The sequence below is a fragment of the Lepidochelys olivacea genome (assembly GCF_965140295.1).
Source record: "Lepidochelys olivacea isolate rLepOli2 genome assembly, chromosome: 18".
Lineage (NCBI taxonomy): Eukaryota > Metazoa > Chordata > Testudines > Cheloniidae > Lepidochelys > Lepidochelys olivacea.
This window is the reverse complement of record NC_140428.1, coordinates 19,626,714-19,645,949: the sequence shown is the minus strand read 5'-3', so window position 1 is coordinate 19,645,949 and position 19,236 is coordinate 19,626,714. Positions and strand designations below refer to the sequence as shown.

General features: G+C 40.0%; 1 protein-coding gene across 7 annotated transcripts in view; it reads left to right on the top strand.

The window, feature by feature from the left end:
• The window catches only part of KIF1B (kinesin family member 1B), a 149,153-nt gene that overhangs the window by 29,359 nt on the left and 100,558 nt on the right, over positions 1 to 19,236 (top strand). For all 7 annotated transcript variants that reach the window (XM_084651857.1, XM_084651861.1, XM_084651856.1 and 4 more), the window contains exons 3-5: positions 10,815 to 10,891; positions 14,423 to 14,602; positions 18,468 to 18,533. In XM_084651857.1, coding sequence (XP_084507983.1) covers positions 10,815 to 10,891; positions 14,423 to 14,602; positions 18,468 to 18,533 — 323 coding nt within the window. The remainder of the gene's footprint in view (positions 1 to 10,814; positions 10,892 to 14,422; positions 14,603 to 18,467; positions 18,534 to 19,236) is intronic.

Below are 19,236 nucleotides of genomic sequence, written 5' to 3'. Positions count from 1 at the left end.
CTCTGATGTGGGGGTGCTTAACTACTAAAACTCAGCCAGAAATTCACCATGCGGTTCAATCGTGCAATGTAGATTAAACCAAATTGTGCTAACTCCCTAGAACAGTCTCCCCAGACGGTAGATTTTTATAATGTAGACAGGTCCATAAATGGGGCAGCCTATTTGGTATCGTTATTCATTATTCCATGAGCTTTTTGTAGTGTGTGAAATGTAATACAGTTGATGATGATCATAGTGTTTTTAAACAAACCTGTTGAAAGTAAGTCTTGTTATTTAAAAGTAGGGAGGAAGGGGGCACAGGCTGATGTCAAGGTGTAGATATACACCAGACCCTCACTAAAACATGTCCATATAGCGTGAATTCACATATAATGTGATTGCAGCCATGGATCCCAAATTTAATTGCAAATAATTTTAATGTGTTCCCCGTTATAACACGGTACCATGCATGGATCCCAAATCCCGCGTTCTAGCAAGGGTCCGGTGTAATTGTGTTCTGTGTCCCACAGCAAAGGGCCCACCCAAACTTCGAGTCATACTCACAACAGCAAGATCCCTAAAAGGTGGGTGGCGTGAGTGCAGTACCTTTTAGTATAAGGCTTGAGATGGTTACTTATAAAATATTTAGGACAGGGATTTTTTCATGTTATATCTAGTGCCATTGCAGCAACAGTCCTAACCTCAATATCCGTATGTTTTTAAATATGGGAGTTTTGAAGCCTCTTCATTAAGAAGGACACTAGCACCTGCTTTCTTGTCTTTGTGACAGCAGTTGGCTGTCATTAAATATCTTTTAAAGAGATGCATTAAGTGAGATGCCTTATGATAAATTTTAGATGGCTTTATCTCAGCAGTTAATATGGCAAAATTAGCTTTGGGGAATACTAGAGTGATTATTTTAGGACTTGCATCTGCCATGGAGATTGGTATTTTCATCTGCCTAGGTTTTAAGGAGTTCTGTTGCAAGTGCCAGAACAAGCTGGGAAATGCTAAACCTATTTATGAGGTTTATAGGACTCTTTTATGTTGTTGCTTGCTTGGATTTGATTTAAATCACTGGTCAGGAAGACTTGATTTAATCATGGATTTTGACATAAGTGCATTCTTGTTGGTTGTTATAACCTTAATACATATTCTTCACAACCCAGAGATAGATGTAGGTTTCATTTTTAGACGGTACACACTATACATTTTTAAAGAGATTTATTTTGAAAACTTTTCAGATTAGTTTTACAGCTATATCAGAAAATGAATGATTGGTTATTTCATTAACCAAAGGTAATTGAAGCAGATATTTATGAAGTCATTGGGAGGTGAACTGTCTCCGGTTCAATAGGTTAATCATTAATATTTGGAGGATTTTCTTGCCATGCTGTATTAAGAGAACATTACCAGATAGACATTTAAATTGTTTTATTTAATTAAAACAACGTTGTGTATTCTGGATTTTTTTCCTCAACAGCAAACACATAATATTTTAACAAAACAAGCATATGAATTTTTGAATTTAGTTAAACATTCAAGTTTTTTTAAAATCCGGTTTTGTTTTTGTTAAAATTGTTTTAACTAAAATAGTTACATGAAATTTAAATAAAAACAAAACAAAAATTAAATTGTCAGCCAGATCAACATGAGAAACTTTTTTAAATACTGGCTTCTGCAGCTATCTCAGTTGTCTTCACCTTCATTTTCCTGTTTGTTCATAATCTGGAAAAGAAAAACAAGCTTTCCTGCTTTTTCAGGCTCCAAATGATTTCTCAATTTGGAATGAATTAGTCCAAAGGAAAAAAAATTCTTTCTACACTGGCAGAAGAAGCTACTGCTGTTAAAAGTGAGATCATCACTTCAACAGTCTCTGAATCCAAGTGCTTTAGTGACTTCCACCAGTTCACTGGTGTGACTTACTTTAAAACCTCATCAGCAAACACATTTCTTGAATGGTTCACCCTTCGCTCTGAAGTTTGATGGTTGGCGTTACAGAGGGATGATTGCTGGATGTCCATGTCACAGCCGGCTCCTCTTCTTCAGCAGTTAAGGTTTGACCCTGGTACCGAGTATTGAGAATATTTGCAAGAAAATGAGCTGGAGATGGTGCTTGTGTCTTTATTTTTTTTAAATGCTTGTAATTTAACTCTGTCATTGCATATTTCTCTCTTTTTAAGATCTCACTCAGTTCCTTCCAAATTTCAAGAGTGTCAGCAATAAAACATCTATTTCCCTGCATTTTGCAAGGCTACAGAAATAGGCTTCAGGGTACTCAGCCGGTGTTCAACATTTCTCTTAAGCCCAATGTTGAGAACTTTGGCTGTGACAGGGCCGTCTATTTTTTCACTATTTTGTTCACAAACTGTCATCCGATTAGGCCAGTTCTTGATACAGTGCTCAAAACAGTCCACTACTGAGTTCCATCGCACTCCTTGTGGGAGAGTTAACTTTGTTCCTTCCACTTTTTCAGAGCAGCTGCTGCAAAGTGGTTGTTACGGAAGTATTTTGCAGTTTCAACAACATTAGCCTTTATTTCTGGAACACTGAAGCCTTTGGCTAGGAGGTGCATCAAATGAGCACTGCAACCATACATTATTAGCTTGGGACTCTCTTCTAAATTTCTTCTTATCTTGGATACTTTTTCCTCATTGTCTGTGACCAAGCTGTGTACTAGACATTTGGTTTTTTTCCCCCCTGCAGTTTATTATAGCTTTTATTGCTCCTACTTGTTAGTATTCTGCTGTGTGTACACTTCCTGATGTATCAATTGTTTCTGTAAGGAAGACATTCCTTTCTTCTGTTGTCACACAAGCACATACAACAGGATCATTGTGGACATTGCTCCACCCATCAAGACTCAGGTTAACAATTTTGCCCTGTAGACCTTTTGCACACTGCTCAATTTCTCTTTCATAAACTTTGTCTAGGAATTTTTCTGCAACATCTGCTCTGTTGGGTGGACTGTATCCTGGTGTTAATGAAGTGTAGGTTCTCAATGCTACGGAAAGGAGAGTTTGTTGCATAAACAAACTGGGCAATGTTTTCATCAATGTTTTACCTCTTTTTGTAATCTGCTGGTTTTTATCACAAACTTATCTATGGTTGTTTCTGGATGATGGGAGATATTTTTTTTTCTTTTTGCTACAGGTGATATACTGTGGCTGTGTGACATACATGATGTGACTGAAACACTATCATTTGCAGATAACTCTGAAACTATAGAAAATGATGGTGATCTTGAAGGTGGATAGTCTTCAGAATCCTGTATGTTGAGGATGGATTCTTCTAAACAAAATAAGTCAATGCAGTTATTTAATTTATTATTACCATACTGCTCATTTAGTATTACTCATTGTATTCTCTGACACTCCATACTGCTTTAAAGGTGAAATTGTAAAAGGAAGATCTGCCTATTTTGGCTATTTATTTTTTATCACAACTGCATCTAAAATAATAGTACCATAGAGTAACAACTATATTTTTTGCTCAGACATGAGAATTCACAAGTAGTCCAGAAGGAAGACAGGCAGTCCTTAAGAAAGAAGTATGAAATAAAAAAGTTTACCATCCTGAAGATCCTGCATGTTCAGACATGTCACCTTCAACACAGCTTTCTTCTGAGAAGGAACACTTCTCATGATGTTGTTTCATTCAGGAAACCAGGCCTTGTATTTCTTTGTTGCGCTGTTTGCATTTTGCACGCATGCCTGACTTCTCTACAGGTAGAGGAAGGTCATTAAAATATTCCCAAACTGGGTCTCTTTTACAGCCTGCTGCCATTATAGGTTTTCCCTTTTAGTGAAAGAATGGTATGGTAGATCTCAAATCAGTGAAGGCTACACTCACAAAAGACCTCAAGACTTCTGGAATATGCTACTCTAACAGTTTCACTTTTGTTTCTACTGCCTGTCCCTCCCTTCTCACATTTATCTCCAGACTACTTCTCCTTGTCCAGTTCTATTTCGTCCCCAACAATCTTATATTCAGTGAACTTATTGAAGCTTTGCACTTTGAGAGAGGTAAGGGATTGACTCTGTACACAAATTTGCAGAGGGACAGTAGGTTTGAGGTCTGTTTCTCACCTCTATATATTTATTTATTTTAAAACATTTTTGCTGTTAACAAGCATGTTATCTCTGGAGACACAAATCCACAGTTTGAGAATTGCAAAACTAGGCCTCTCTGATGGTATCTTCTAGACTGAGCACTGAGTCCCTTTGGGTAGATAGAAACATTATCCTAAATAATCTATACAGAAGCCCCTGGAACCCCATAAGATTGGGTCCCTAATCCATGAACTATTGGAACTCATTTACAAAACTTTTCTTAAACATTCCATGAATATATTCTCATACTATAGAATTAGAATTTATAATTCCTATTCCATGATGAAATATCTGAGCTATAATGTATCTTACTTAAAACTATCTTTTTGAGTGTTTTCCTCAAAAAGCATTTATCAAAAAAATCCAATTTAAATAAAAAATCTGATATATATTTTTAAATCATTGATTTTTATCCACCCTGGTTCCTTGGATATGTTGAAAAGCTAATTTCATCATTGTCTGTCTGTATACTGCTAAATCCCATATATATCAGATATGTGACTAGGAGAAACTAGATTTTGTGTTTTTTTTGAAAGGTGACAATTCTGGATAACCATTTCTTTGTCTTCAAGATGCAACATGGGCAACAGTAATCAAGACTTCCCCCATGTGGTATTTGTGTACCTCAACTTTATCATGGAAGGAATGCCTCTGGGACCAAAAGGGTAGTTGATTCTTTGACTTCTCTGAGACTGTTAACCGTGCTAGTTAGTGTTGATTATCAAATGCTAATCTGAGGCAAATTTAAACTCTGACTTGTGAAAGGTCATCATTCCCTGGATGATAAATTATATAGCTTTCTTAAAATTCTTGGCTTCTTGTGCACACGTTCTACTCCTTTATGAGAATAATTGTTTGGGGAAATAAGGGTGTTTAAAATAAGTCACTGTTACCTAATTGCTTAAAAGAAGTTAACCTTCTCATGGATTTCTTCATGTTCCATAATCTTTCATCACCTGTTTGAACAAAGCTCTTAGTGCATTAGATAAATGCTTTCTATCTGTCTGTTGGCAATCGAGAATCTTTTTGGAGATGTCCTCAAGGTTAATGCTCTTACAATTCACAGTTCACTTTCTCAACAAACTTGTCTTTGAGTAACCCTAAACAGTTCCTGCTGCTTGTTCTCTTTTCAGTGTTACTGAGGGCTTGTGTACACTTACCTTTTATAGCTCTCTAATTTGCTGGCTCAGGGGTGTGAAAAATCACCCCCCTGAGTGTAGCAAGTCTGAGCCCTTTAAAGCGCTAACATAGACAGGCTCCGAGCGCTGGGAGCTAATCCCCTTGTGGAGGTGGATTACCAGGAGCGCTGAGAGGGGTCTCTCCCAGTACTCGAGTGCGACCACACTCGCACTTCAAAGCGCTGCCGTGGGAGCGTTCTTGCAACAGCGCTTTGAAGTTTCCAGTGTAGCTATGTCCTAAGACACAGAAGAGTCTTAAAATGCAATGTTAACTCTTGTGCAAGTGTAGGTGTTGCCTTCACGGACAGAAAGGTGTGTTTATAGTGAGATAACTAATACACGACGATTGTCTCTAAAATCCTAAATGGCGACAAGGCACGGGCAAATTTTTACACTGAGGTAGCTAAGTCAGGTCTGCACAATACTGTCCACCCATAGAGGACCTTGCCTAGATGACCTACTGGGAAAACTACAGTGCCTTGTCTTCATTATGTTTTATAGCAGGATAGCTAACATTTTTTATCCTTCAGTAAAAGCACACATACCATTGTCAGTGAAGATATTGCCACGTTTCTGTTGCTTACTGCTAGTCCATTCAGGCTTCGCATGTCAGGAGGAGCTATATGGAATGTGTCAGAGTGCCAGATGTGGAAGAGGGGATAGCGGCTTCTTTCCATCAGCCTTTACTCCTCTTGCATTTGTAGTAACTGTAGAGTTTGGGATGGCAGTAGCATGGTATTGGGATTATTAAGTGACATAGTGAAATATAATTGTTAGGACAGTTAGCATTATTGCATCTGCCTCTCTATCTGCTTGGAGTTGCTATCAAGCTCAGGCAGTGGTTCTTAACCTTTACAGCAGCCAGCACCCCTTTGGTTCTCAAAATATGTTCTTGCACCCCTTATCAAAAATCATTGAAGTAGTTCAGTTCTTTAAACCTAGGTATATTTTGTTTGTATATTACAGTAATCGTTAAATACATAGGTTTGATAAAACAATGTAGTTGTATTTACATGCCTGTGATTGATTTGTGTTTTTGATTTACCTTCTAAAAAAACCTGGCATGTCTTGCACCCCCAGAAATGGCATCTCACACCCCCAGGGTTAAGAACCACTGAGCTAAGGTGTACTTGAGAGAGATGGGAATGGATTCTATCAATTTCTGCACTTAATGGTGAAAATTATTTTCACTTATAAACTTAGCCTTTGAAATCAGTCAAATAACCTACTCACTCATAAGGATGTTACTTTGAACTCATTTGGTAACTAGTTTTAGTAATCCTTTCTTGTGAGCACAAAATTTTCTGTTCCTTGCAAGGAAGTACAGCCTTTCATCACCTTTCAGTGCTGTGGATGGTGATGGCTATGAATGAGTGGGATGTGGGAAGGGAATAATAAGAGCAAGGACAGCATCATAGGAATGGAACCCTAGAAAACTGAACCAAAGGGATTGGTTTGGGGTTTTTCTGATTACTAGAAATGGCTGAAATGTGTGTGCTGTAGAATTATTACAGCTTGGCTGAGACAAAGGGAGACTGAAGCCACATTTGATTGCTTAGGTTACCAGTTTGTTTTTTGTTACTAATGTTATGATGCCACGTTGCTATCCAAAGCAACATGTCTTTGCAATGTGACAGCATATTGGTGTAAGGCATATTAATCCTTGGCTTTGCCTGTCTGTCAGCTTTTATAAGGCAGGAATGTCAGCATGGCAAATCTAAGCAAAGTGGAATTGGCCAGTAGAAATACAGTAGCAACTGTTGCTATTTGTGGCCGAAACAGCAGTCTGGGGCAGAGATCCCCTTCCTATCCCATAGCCTTGGATAGTGGTCTTGCTTAGGGATGCAGCATCTGGTATAGCTGTTAAATCTTGGAAGGGAATTCTGAGGTTATATGTTTTCAAAGGGCTCGGTTCCCCTTGGAATTTAGTTTTGTAATGACTGAGATAAGAGATTAGGGTGTTGTGGAATAGGACACGCCTATAGGAAAAAGGGTTAAGCTTTCCTACAAGTATAGAGTACCTAGGCTAAATATTTGAGAAACAAATGGCCTTTAGTGAGGAAGATCAAAGTTTGGCTTCAGGGTATAAACTGTCTGTAGGAGCAGGAAGAACTCCCACTTCCACCCCTGTCTATCCCTGCACAACTGGTTAGGTCCTTGGTGGGTTTTGCATTCTTTCATACTGGTTATGGGTCATTGCCAGAGGCAGGATGCCACTGAGTGTGGTTTACATGTCCCCTCTCCACCTATCAAAGCTGACTTTTGGGACCCAAAAGAATAATCTTTTATTTTTAAAAATAGATGTCTAACCCTTCGCCTTGTGGAGATGGCCTTGAAAGCATGTAACTTGCTACCAAGCAATGTGAAATCAAAGTAAGCCAGTCACTATTGTTGAAAGGAGGAAGCAAGTGAACTCAACCGCTGTAGCAGGAGGCTGTAGTTAAAGATCGTCCCATTTGAAAGACACAATCCACAGGCCTTCCCTAAAACCAAAGATTTGTGTAAACTTCAGCCCCTCGGACTTTGAGGTTGATTTAGCAGCTGCTTACTCAGGCCTGGATTCAGACTGTACTCATAGCCCTGAGTGTAGGGCAGCATGCAGATGCATCAGTCCCAGAACAACTCCAAAAACAATTGTGACCACAGATGCATCCCTCTGAATCAGGTATTTCCATGTTCTACAAAGTGGGGAGAGTACGTTGCATTGACCCATTGCCAGTTGCTGCATGCCCCCTCAATGTCCAGTCTGCTCCTCTGGCTGGTACTTTGGAGGAGGGGAGCAGAACCATGGCCAGCACTCTCTCATCCCATCTTACTGCTCACAGAGATAAATTACAGGTTTCAGAGTAGCAGCCTTTTTAGTCTGTATTCGCAAAAAGAAAAGGAGTACTTGTGGCACCTTAGAGACTAACCAATTTATTTGAGCATAAGCTTTAGTGAGCTACAGCTCACTTCATAAATTAGCAGCCCCATAAAACTTACTTGTCTTCCTCCCTCCCCCCCCCTCCCCCCAGTGCCTGGACTCCTCATCCTGATAAGCCTGCCCAGGGGACTGTCAGAGGGACTGCTTACTTACCTGCATGGCTGCCTTAGGCTGCGTCATAGTCAGTCCTCTGGTAGCTGCCAGACTGCTGATATATCTGTTTTCTCTCTTGCAAAGGGATCCTTTCCTCTGCATTCTCCACTAAGGCTACTTGGAGTGCACATGGGATATTCTACATCCTCTTTCCCCTCCTGTCTGTCTTTCCAGCAGGACACTAGGGGGAGAGGCGAGGCTAAGTTGCTGTTTCACTGTGTGGCAATCCTGTTGCTCAATTCTTCCCATCAGTACTTGCTTGCCCAACCTCAGCCTGCAGTTTGAACACTGGAATCTTGTTCTATCTGTCTCTCAAACTTACCAGGGAAGACTTGATCACACATCAACTCGGGAAGGCCTTTCTCATCTTAAGAACCAAAGAGTATTGCAGCCTACAACTCATTTAGGGCTCATTCCACAATCGACCCTCATCCTCCCCATCAGAGGCGATATGACACCTACCTATTGCTGCAAAAAGCTGCCAGGTAGAGGAGCCTCCCAGGATAACTGAATTTCTGGGGAGTGGTCAATCTGGTGGATTGAGAAGGGTCTGGGGGGAAGTGTGGATGGATGGATTTGGGGAAAGGGAAAGAGTGTGGAATTGATGAGTGTTTTGATGTGTGCCTGGAGGGGAGAGGAATACTACGTGTAGGCTTAGTAGAATTTGATTTTTATTTTTCATAATTTCACAAATCTATTTAAAAACACTTTTTTAGATTTGTATGTATTTACATTTTCGTAATTGTGGAAAATTAAGGGGGGGCAGCTCAGACAATTTAATCGCAGTAGACATTGAGATTCAAAAAGTTAAAGCGTTAAACACAAATTGTTAACACATCAGATATACAAAGTAAATAACTTTAAATCAAACAATTTCTCAAGGAGCATTTTTCTTTGGACATCTGTAAGTTTCTATTATCATGGAAATACTTTCTCAGTGTACGGTGAAATAAGCATTTACCAATAAAAATCTGATCCTCTAAGCCTACATATGAGTATCACTGACTGAAGCAAAACATTTAAAAGTCCATTTTAAAAATATTGGCACATCACTGCAAGACTCCATATTAGATGAACTAATGGTTTGATCCTTTGTCATATCTTAAGTCTGGGGAGGCCAAACTGTGGCTTGCGAGCCATATATGGTCCTCTTACCATTAAATTGCGGCTTGCAGAATCCCCTTGCCCCACCATTCTCCACCTACCAGATTGAGGTGGAAGAGAAGAGCTTGGGACTCTGTCTTGCAGCAAGGTGGTGGGGTAGTAGCGTCTGCCCAGCAGGGAGGAGGGTCTTGGGGTCTTCAGTCCCACGGGGCGCACCTGCCAGGGCTTGGGGCTTCAGCAGGAGTGGGGCTGAAGCCCCAAGTCCTGGCCCCCGGCAGGTGTGCCTCAGCTCTTGAACTTCTGAAGATTGTTGTATGTGGTTCAGAGGGCCAATAAGTTTGGCCACCCCTGTCTTAAGTTCTTATTTTCAGTACCTTAGTGAGATTATAGTAAGGAGACTATAGCTCTGTTCATTAAGACTGTTTGGGGTTTAAACTTGTAGAGAGGTCCTCCAGAAGGCTGTCACAAATTATAGATGTGATATTCTTTTATTGTCTGCTGACATAAAGTTTACAAATCAAACCAGGAATGGGGTCACCTTAAAAAGTAAATTATATTGATCCTTTCAAAGGGTAAAATGTTGCCTTGTTGCTGTGATCTGGGAATAAAAGCAAGGTTTGGTTTGGGTTTCTATGGGATTGAATAGCCATATGCAGAAGGCAAGGTTTACAAATAGTTTGGCTTAGTTCATTTAATGTCAGTCCTATTAAAATCTTCATGTGGGCTCAGCACATATTTTATTTGTAGAAGAATATTGTAATATGTCTTATCAGTGTAATCCCTGAAATGTCTGTAGATCCTCCTCCACCTCCTTTCATTGCCTCCCACGATGTCATGTAGAATCCTGAGCCTCTGAAAGAAAATCCGTAGGCCAAGGGCTTTTATCCTTATACTGTAACATGAATTTCCAAATAAGCTTTGAAGAGTCATCCTGCTGTGAAATCCCGGGGCTCTTGAGCTTTTCGTTATTGAAGTGCCCTGAGCTTTTGTGGGTTTTGGCTCTTCCTTTAATATTCCTCCTTGCACCCCTCCCTCCACTTAAGTCTCTTGCATCGCTGCTTATTATGAACTTTATTTAGTAGGTGTGTTCCCTTATGACTGTATCTGCCTTTTCCTGACCTGCTTCACGGAGGCCCTACAGATGTATTATTTTTTGTGAGGTGGTGATATGAACACCCATCCTGATCTTATGTCCTTCAATGTAATTTATGAACACTCTGGCTGTGCAAAGACATCCATATTGACTGGGTCTGAGGGTCAATTTTCATAACATTTCTTGCTGCAGCTCATGATCTGACTCTCTTGGTTTTCATTTTATGTCCCTAAATGCTTTGGATAGCTGAATATGATTTTTATTTCTTCTAGGTATTATCAACCCAAAGAACCCCAAGGAAGCACCAAAGTCCTTCAGCTTTGACTACTCCTACTGGTCTCACACCTCAGTAAGTTTCTGAATGCACTGTAGCAAAAACTACTGTTTACCAGTCAGACTGGCTTGGATTGTCTCCTGACACCCCATTTCAACCAGCTGCTCCTATTATGATTTTATTGTATTTTGAGTGATACAAGTTCAGAGCTCTGTCTCTATGTTCTAGCTTTTTTCCATCCTGGGAATGTGAACGAGTAAGGTCTGGGGGTCTGAGAACATAGTCTGGGTGTGTGTTTGAAAGAGGAAGGAGGGGAAAGACATAGAGAAATGTGTGTGTTCAAGCAGCTGCAGAGTGGAATTTGAGCCACAAAAGTAACTTTTCAGTTCTAGAGTAGCAGCCGTGTTAGTTTGTATTCGCAAAAAGAAAAGGGGGACTTGTGGCACGTTAGAGACTAACCAATTTATTTAAGCATAAGCTTTCATGAGCTACAGCTCACTTCATCAGTTCTAATTTCTGTTGGACAAAGTGCAGACTTGGGGGGAGGGGAGAATCTGTGGCACGGTGGGGGGTGAAGTGAGCTGGATTCCAGTGGTTTATCAGGAAGAGGCAGAGTAGTGATCCATATTTCCTGTAACTGTAAAAGCAATACATTTTTGTCCTCTAAGCATTCTGCCCCACCTCTCCAGAGAGCTAGATCTGAAGTCTTGTTGACTTCCAGTGATTGTTTTATAGCAGAGCTCTACAGTTCTGCATTAGGTCCCCTCCCCTGTTTTCTTGAAAGGTGGAGAAGAAGATTATCCTTTTTTTTTCTCTCTCATCAGCTAAACATCAGTATTTAGTCTGGCTGAGGGGAAGGGAATTTTGACATTTTTTGCACTGGTTGACACCCTCAGATAATGTGTTCTTGACCAAAGCTTAAACTTATATCTACAGAGCTTTTAATGAAACCTCTTACTGAATAAAGCAGTTGTGAAGAAACCATACAATTATATTACATTGATCAAGCAGAGAGGCAAAAACACCATAAGCACTATGTAGACTAAACCCTAATAGATGAAAACATGACTTTTATATCCACAGCTTTTGCTGTCATTTTAGGTCATGCACATCTTCAAGAAGAACTTGCTATTATAAAAGTTGCAGTCTAACATTAAAATCAACCAGCACTATTACATCATGACCATTCTTCAAAAAAACAAAAACAAATGCTGTCAGTGCCCACTGCTATGAGGGGAGAGAGAATATTTGAGTAATCACTAAAAGTTTCAGAGTAACAGCCATGTTAGTCTGTATTCGCAAAAAGAAAAGGAGTACTTGTGGCACCTTAGAGACTAACCAATTTATTTGAGCATAAGCTTTCGTGAGCTACAGTTCACTTCATCGGATGCATACTGTGGACTTTCCACAGTATGCATCCGATGAAGTGAGCTGTAGCTCACGAAAGTTTATGCTCAAATAAATTGGTTAGTCTCTAAGGTGCCACAAGTACTCCTTTTCTTATCGCTAAAAGTATATTCCTACGAAAAGTGTTCTGATTTTACACCATCAATGTAATCTTTTCTAATTGATGCAGCAGAAAACACTTAGTCTCACTTGTATAATATGTTGCGTAAAGAAAACAGTTGCCAAATAATTGAACAAGGGCTTCTCCGGCTGGCCAAGGGAGAAGGGGAGCATGTCAACAAAAGGGGATGTTAATATACACGGTGAATTCTGTTAGTCGTCTTTTTGTGTCCTAGACCTTGTGCATGGTCTTGGGTAGAGTCAAGTAATTGGATGCCGATGTCTGATCCCAAAATACAATGATTTCTCATTGCAAGTGACAGAACTTCACCAGCTACAAAATGGAGGATTCAGTTCTTTGTTCAGAAAAAGTCTTAGAATAGCCTCTGAGGTTGCATTCCAATCTGGGTAATACACCAGTTTGACCCCATTTAAATTGCACTTTTTATAGTACATTCAGCAAGCAAAACTCTATCTTGATCCTTCTGATTAGACAGTTATGGTGCTTCCTCTCTAGGGCCTTTTGTTGGCTTCCTGTTGTAGGAGTGTAGTAGGCTTTTTTCAAAGTCAAATCTTTTACCCTTGGATTCAGGCCTTTTGGCATCGTACTTTCCAGAGAAGAAAACAGGCCTGAGAGGGGGAACAGCTGCTTTATTTTGGGATCTTGATTTGATTGTCTGTAACCATACTGCCCTCTGCTAGTTTTGTCATTAGCCCCTCTTTGTTCAGCATCATGGTTTCAGAGAACTTAATCCTGTTGTCCAGGTGCTGTACTTTTCCACAGTGTGTCTCTATGTTGGTTTCCAGTTTAGTCAATTTATTAAAAATCCCCTGAATGTTTTCCATAGAGGAGTTGGCAGAGCAAATAACTTTGGAATTGATCTGCTCCACTATTGCTTAGACTGGAAAATGCTCTATCAGCTGGTGCTGTGAAAGAGGCCTTAGACTGAAAGAAGTCTTGATTATTTTTAGTGGTCATGGCTGGGATCTCCATATTCAGCATAAGGATTTTGAGGCTATATTTGCTTTCTGTCATTCAGTAAAATAAACAAAAATCAAACTTCTCACATTGATTTAACAGGAACAAGATTGTTCATGCTTCCACTTGACTCTCAAGCAGAGCTCTTGATATTTTCCCTCCCAAGTACATTAACGCCACACACTTATATTTTAGAAATTCTAAGACCTTTTAAAATAGTGTAAAAATTTGCTAATTTGTGCACACACAAACAGTGGCCTCCCGTCTCTGCACAGCTTTAGTAATAGATGAGACTGTAGTAAGTTCTTCTGTTAATAGGGCTTCATTGTTTTACATCATGCTGAATTTTAGATAAGCACAATACAAGTGCCTAGAGAGGCAAAATATACATCAGATAGTAAAGTGTTATCAATACTAAACTATCGTTGCCAAAATGAAATCGTTTTGTTACATTGTCCTGACTCTTGCTTTGTTCACCTATTTGCTAACTTGGAAATGTGTATCAATTCACAGTGGGTTTGTAGTCATTAATACAAATTTTAAGTTGTACTGTAATTATAAATTTAGATTGGGATTTAGAAAATGGAATCTGACAGATGCAAAACAGGTTAATTCATTTTCATGGCTTGTTGAGTGGTAACTGGAACTCAAATGCAATTTTCACTCTCCTCCTCCTCCTCCTCCCCCCTCCCCCCCGCCCGAAAATGCTGGGTTTTTTCCCTCTAGGTCCCTGTCCAGCCTTAACCCATCTGAGATTTTCTGCCCCATCTCTTCTTTGTTCACTTTGATCCTCTTTTTAACTCTGTGCTTGTTCTCCTTTCTTATACACTCAAAATACTGTCTCTGGGATTTTGCACAGAACTTCTTCATCAGTATCAGCAGTGGTAATAGATTGCTTCCCCACCAGCAGATTGACATTGCCTAAAATAGTTGTTTTCATTCTGCTTCAACAGGTAGTGTCTTTGGAAAACCGGTCTGTAAGAGAAACACCAACATTACCTTCCACTGGGGGTTGATCCACAAGGTTTCTTTAAGTGTGGAATAACTCTTAATACCTTTCTGAATTTAGACCTTAGGGGTGGGAGTAGAGGGCAGTATTTATTCTCTTTTCATCTTTGCAGCCTGAAGATCCCTGCTTTGCATCTCAAAACCGTGTCTACAATGATATTGGGAAGGAGATGCTGTTACATGCCTTTGAGGGCTACAATGTGTGTATCTTCGCCTATGGGCAGACTGGAGCTGGGAAATCCTATACCATGATGGGCAAACAGGAGGAAAGCCAGGCAGGCATCATCCCACAGGTAACAAAGCCTGGGCTGGGTATTTACTTTACAAAACATATTTAAATGTTTGCTAATGTATGATTTGTTACCTTGCAGTAATGGTTCACAAAGAACCAAATCTTACTTTCCAGGAGGGAAAGCATCAACCTTGGATCTGGTGCAGTCAGACTTGACATAGGCTACCACTGCTGTCTAACGTGACTCTAAAATCATGTTTTCTGTCCATACTTGCAAGAAACCAACATGATACAGCACAGCTTGGTTGCAAACATACTTCTCAACTGTTTAAACTTAGCTGTTTCTGTAGAATAAATGGGGCTTATATCTTGAGTGTAGATTGTTCAGAGGATATATAACTTCTTTTATGTTTAACCTCTACCTAAGGCAATTAAAAAGAAATGTAAGAATGAGTGACTCAAATTTAAGAGAAGTAGAAAGAAAAGGAGTACTTGGAGACTAACAAATTTATTTGAGCATAAGCTTTTGTGAGCTACAGCTCAGTTCATCGGATGCATGTAGTAGAAAATACATGTAGTAGAAAAGTAGAGAAATTATTCCAAAGAGAACAGTTCTACGGAATTTAAAACCAAGAACAAAATACTCTGCCCTTTGTAATTCTTCCTAAAACAAAAACAACTCAGTAAAGTAATATAAATGTCTGATTCCACTGAGTTTCCTGACTTTTGCCCTGATGGTTGACAGGACAGTACAGGAATACTTATTCAGTAAGAATCCAAGAGGTGGTGTCACTGATGAAACTCTCAATAGAGACAGGGGTCTGGAGAATCTGTCTTGTCTTTCCACCGTGGGAAATGAATGTCTCATTGTCTTAGCGGTGTGTGTGTATATATTTACATATAGATTACCAAGTGAGAAATAAAATAGGTAGGAATGTTGAGATACTGATTTGTATAAACACACTAAATTAACCCTATCCCCAAAAAAGCATTTATTTTGAGACAAGTTTTAGTCCATGGCAACATAAAGAGCCTAAAAGAATGCTCTGGGAAATTTATGGCTGATAATATTTCATTAAGGCTGTACCAGGTGTGTCTAATGTTCAAGATGATATAGCTGTTGGCTGCATGGTGCTTTTGCCACACCTCAGCTCCTCTCTCATGTTGTCCTAGCATTACTGATATGTTGTGTGCATGTTTTGGAAGGAGTTTTCCCATTAAAGTGGAAAGTGGAGATTGGGTTTCAGCCTCAATAAATAAATTTGCTGAATAGTCTGTCATCGTCCTGCTATAGGATCAGCAGCAGGAGTTACTGGCTCTATGCCCCAGGTATGAAATGGACAACGGAAAGCGTTGCTCTCTGCTAATGGCTCAAACCTGTGCAGTCAAATGCATAACAAGTGTTCTGTTGCCACTAGCGGTGGCGGCACGTAGGTTAGATGTAAATGTCAACCACATGCTTGGGAAACCGTTACTCATAGATGTGTGCTGAGCATAGTTAATAAGGAATGTTGTTCATACATCTAACACCTTGTTTTTCTTCTGTGAATTTAACATCTTTTTGAGCATAACACCTGAAATGGGTCCAAAGCCTTTACACAGCAACTTGATGTTTCTTCATTTGCTTTTTCCACTGTAAATTTGGGGATGCTACATTCATCTTTCTAGCTCCCTAAGGTTATGCAAATCAAAAGCCATGTTAAAAACTAGCTAACCAGAATATTGCTCCTGTTATCTACTTTAGGTTCTTACAACCCTCTCCTCCCCTACCTCCAGTTGCATCTTGTTGAGAGATTATACCACAGAAGAATAAAACCAATTAACTACATAGAAGGGAAAGCATTATTTCTGTATGAAATTTACTCACTGGTTCCTCTGCCTTCCCTGCACAAAAAAATACGCGGGGGAGCAAAATTGTCCTCCATGCACAAATCATAGAATCATAGAATATCAGGGTTGGAAGGGACCTCAGGAGGTCATCTAGTCCAACCCCCTGCTCAAAGCAGGACCAATCCCCAATTTTTGCCCCAGATCCCTAAATGGCCCCCTCAAGGATTGAACTCACAACCCTGGGTTTAGCAGGCCAATGCTCAAACCACTGAGCTATCCCTCCCCCCCCAAAAAACTGGGGGGGGAGGGTTGAACCAGGAGTGAGAATGCATTAGTGCAGGGGGTGGATTGCACGGGAGACATGAACAATTATAGAATCATAGAATATCAGGGTTGGAAGGGACCTCAGGAGGTCATCTAGTCCAACCCCCTGCTCAAAGCAGGACCAATCCCCAATTTTTACCCCATATCCCGAAGTGGCCCCCTGGAGGATTGAACTCACAACCCTGGGTTTAGCAGGCCAATGCTCAAACCACTGAGCTATCCCTCCAATTGTAGTCTGTCATCTTCCACTTTCTCATGTTCACTAGATTCCCCTACCAGCCAACCTCTGACACATCTATGTGGAGGTCTAAAATAGTGATCTCTTAAAACCATGCACTGACTTAACTGTTCAGAGTGTGTGCTCCTAAAATCTCCTGGTACTCTGTCCACACTGCCACATATCTTGCATGCAATGGCTTGTTTAGGTACTGATGCCTGTGAGGCCTACTTCTACCCTCTATCCTTTTCCATACTCATGCTTCCCCCCCATGCAGTCCCAATTCTTCTAATGCATTTCCAGGTACAACATATGCTGCTCCACTATTGGTAGCTTCATTTGTTACCTTAATTTTAAGTAAGCAAAATACAAGCCTCAAACACAGCAGAAACTCTCCTATAGAGTCTGTCTGGGTAGCTTCAGCATCCTTCATATGAAGTTACTAGCTGATTTTAAGCATCTACTAGTTGCCTCAAATCTGATTCCTGGAACTTTGTCAAACCAATGGACTTTGAGGATTATTCTCCTAAAAATAACCATATATATAATATAGCCAGATGGGAGAAGATTTCATATTTTTAATCATCTCATTCTCTGGAATTTATAATCTGTTTTTCTTATTTCAGTTGTTAGACTGTCATTTTTGTATTGTGGTGCTGTTGCTGTGTTGATCCCAAGATATTAGAGACAAGGTGGGTGAGGTAATACTATTGGACCAACTTCTGTTGATCGAAAAAGATGAATTACAGAGCTTTTTCTTCAGTCTGGGAAAGGTTCTCAGTGTCACTGCTAAATACAAAGGTTTCAAAGTAACAGCCGTGTTAGTCTGTATTCGTAAAAAGAAAAGGAGTACTTGTGGCATCTTAGAGACTAAATAAATTGGTTAGTCTCTAAGGTGCCACAAGTACTCCTTTTCTTTTTGCTAAATACAAAGTGGAACAGTTAGAGTTAACAGGTTGCAAAAGACCTATTCAAGAACCTGCTTCAATGGAGGTGGGGGGATGACTCCTAGTTGTCATCTACCACCCCATAATAGAACCCTTATGGGGCATCATTAAACAATTATAACTCCTACTCAACAGAGATCCCATCCACTTGACCTTGAAAGATCTCTTGCCACATGTTAACTACTTATCTCTTCCATCTTTTATTTAGTTCTGACACAGAACGCCTTTCCCAGACCCAAAGAAAAGCTCAGTGTAAGCTCAAAAAGTTCATTTTTCACCAACAGAAGTTGGTCCAATAGACTAATAGAAGATATTACCTCTTGTCTTACGGACCTTGTCTTTCTATTTCTTATGTTAAGTAATTCTGTTTTTGTATTGCAGATTAATGTTAAACTGAGGAATAGTTGATGAGAGAAAAACAAAAGGATTGAATACTAGTGATTGGGGATGGGGTTTAACTGCATTTTTACTGGACACTGTTCGGTGGTTGTCATGAAAGTGGCTTTTGGAGATGGGAAGGGTAGAAGGAGAACAGATTGAGTCACAGTCTGATATTTGCCATTGCTCACTCATGACTGCTGTCTGACTCAGGCTTAATCTCTCTCTAGCTGTGTGAAGAACTGTTTGAGCAAATCAATGACAACAGTAATGAGGAGATGTCCTATTCTGTGGAGGTGAGTACACTGGTGAACTGAGGCACGTTCCTATTAGTGGGTATGAGGCTGCTGATCTGAAGAAGCTGCTACATCGTTGGTATTGTTTTCTACTTCATATGTTCATGAACACTCAACTCTTCCCCTTTCTCACCTGACACAAATGTATGAACAAAGCCTTTCTAAGCTAAACTAGTCTTGTATGAATGTTAATGCACCTTCCCTGAACTCTTTGGGTGGTGAGTAAAAGGTGTGAATTATAAAAGCTAGCCTTATAGCCGCTTTCTTGGATTCTGGGCCTGAAAAACCTTAATGAACTTGCAAACATTTTACCACTGTTGGTTGGGAAACCTATTCAGTGTTTTCTCTCTTAATTGCCTTTAGTCATTATTTCAGTTATTATTTAAATGTAGGCCTAGTTTAGAATATCTGATGTTTCAATCTTACGCAGGAATCTTCTGTTAGCCTGCTACTGGGGGGTGCCATTCTCTTTCATAAGTGGAATGGGGACACAGTTGATGCAGAATATATACTAGGGGGAAAAATGACAGGAAGAGAATGTTATAGCCTGAGCCCCAACTGGCCAAACTAGCCCTCTGTGTTAAGTCCTAGAACAAAGGCAATTTCCAGGCTACTAGCCAAGTGAATGTGCAGGAAGATCTGTACGTTCGTAGTTGGCAAAGGATTAAAATGTGGACTGTAAAAATAGCACTTTGGTTGGCAG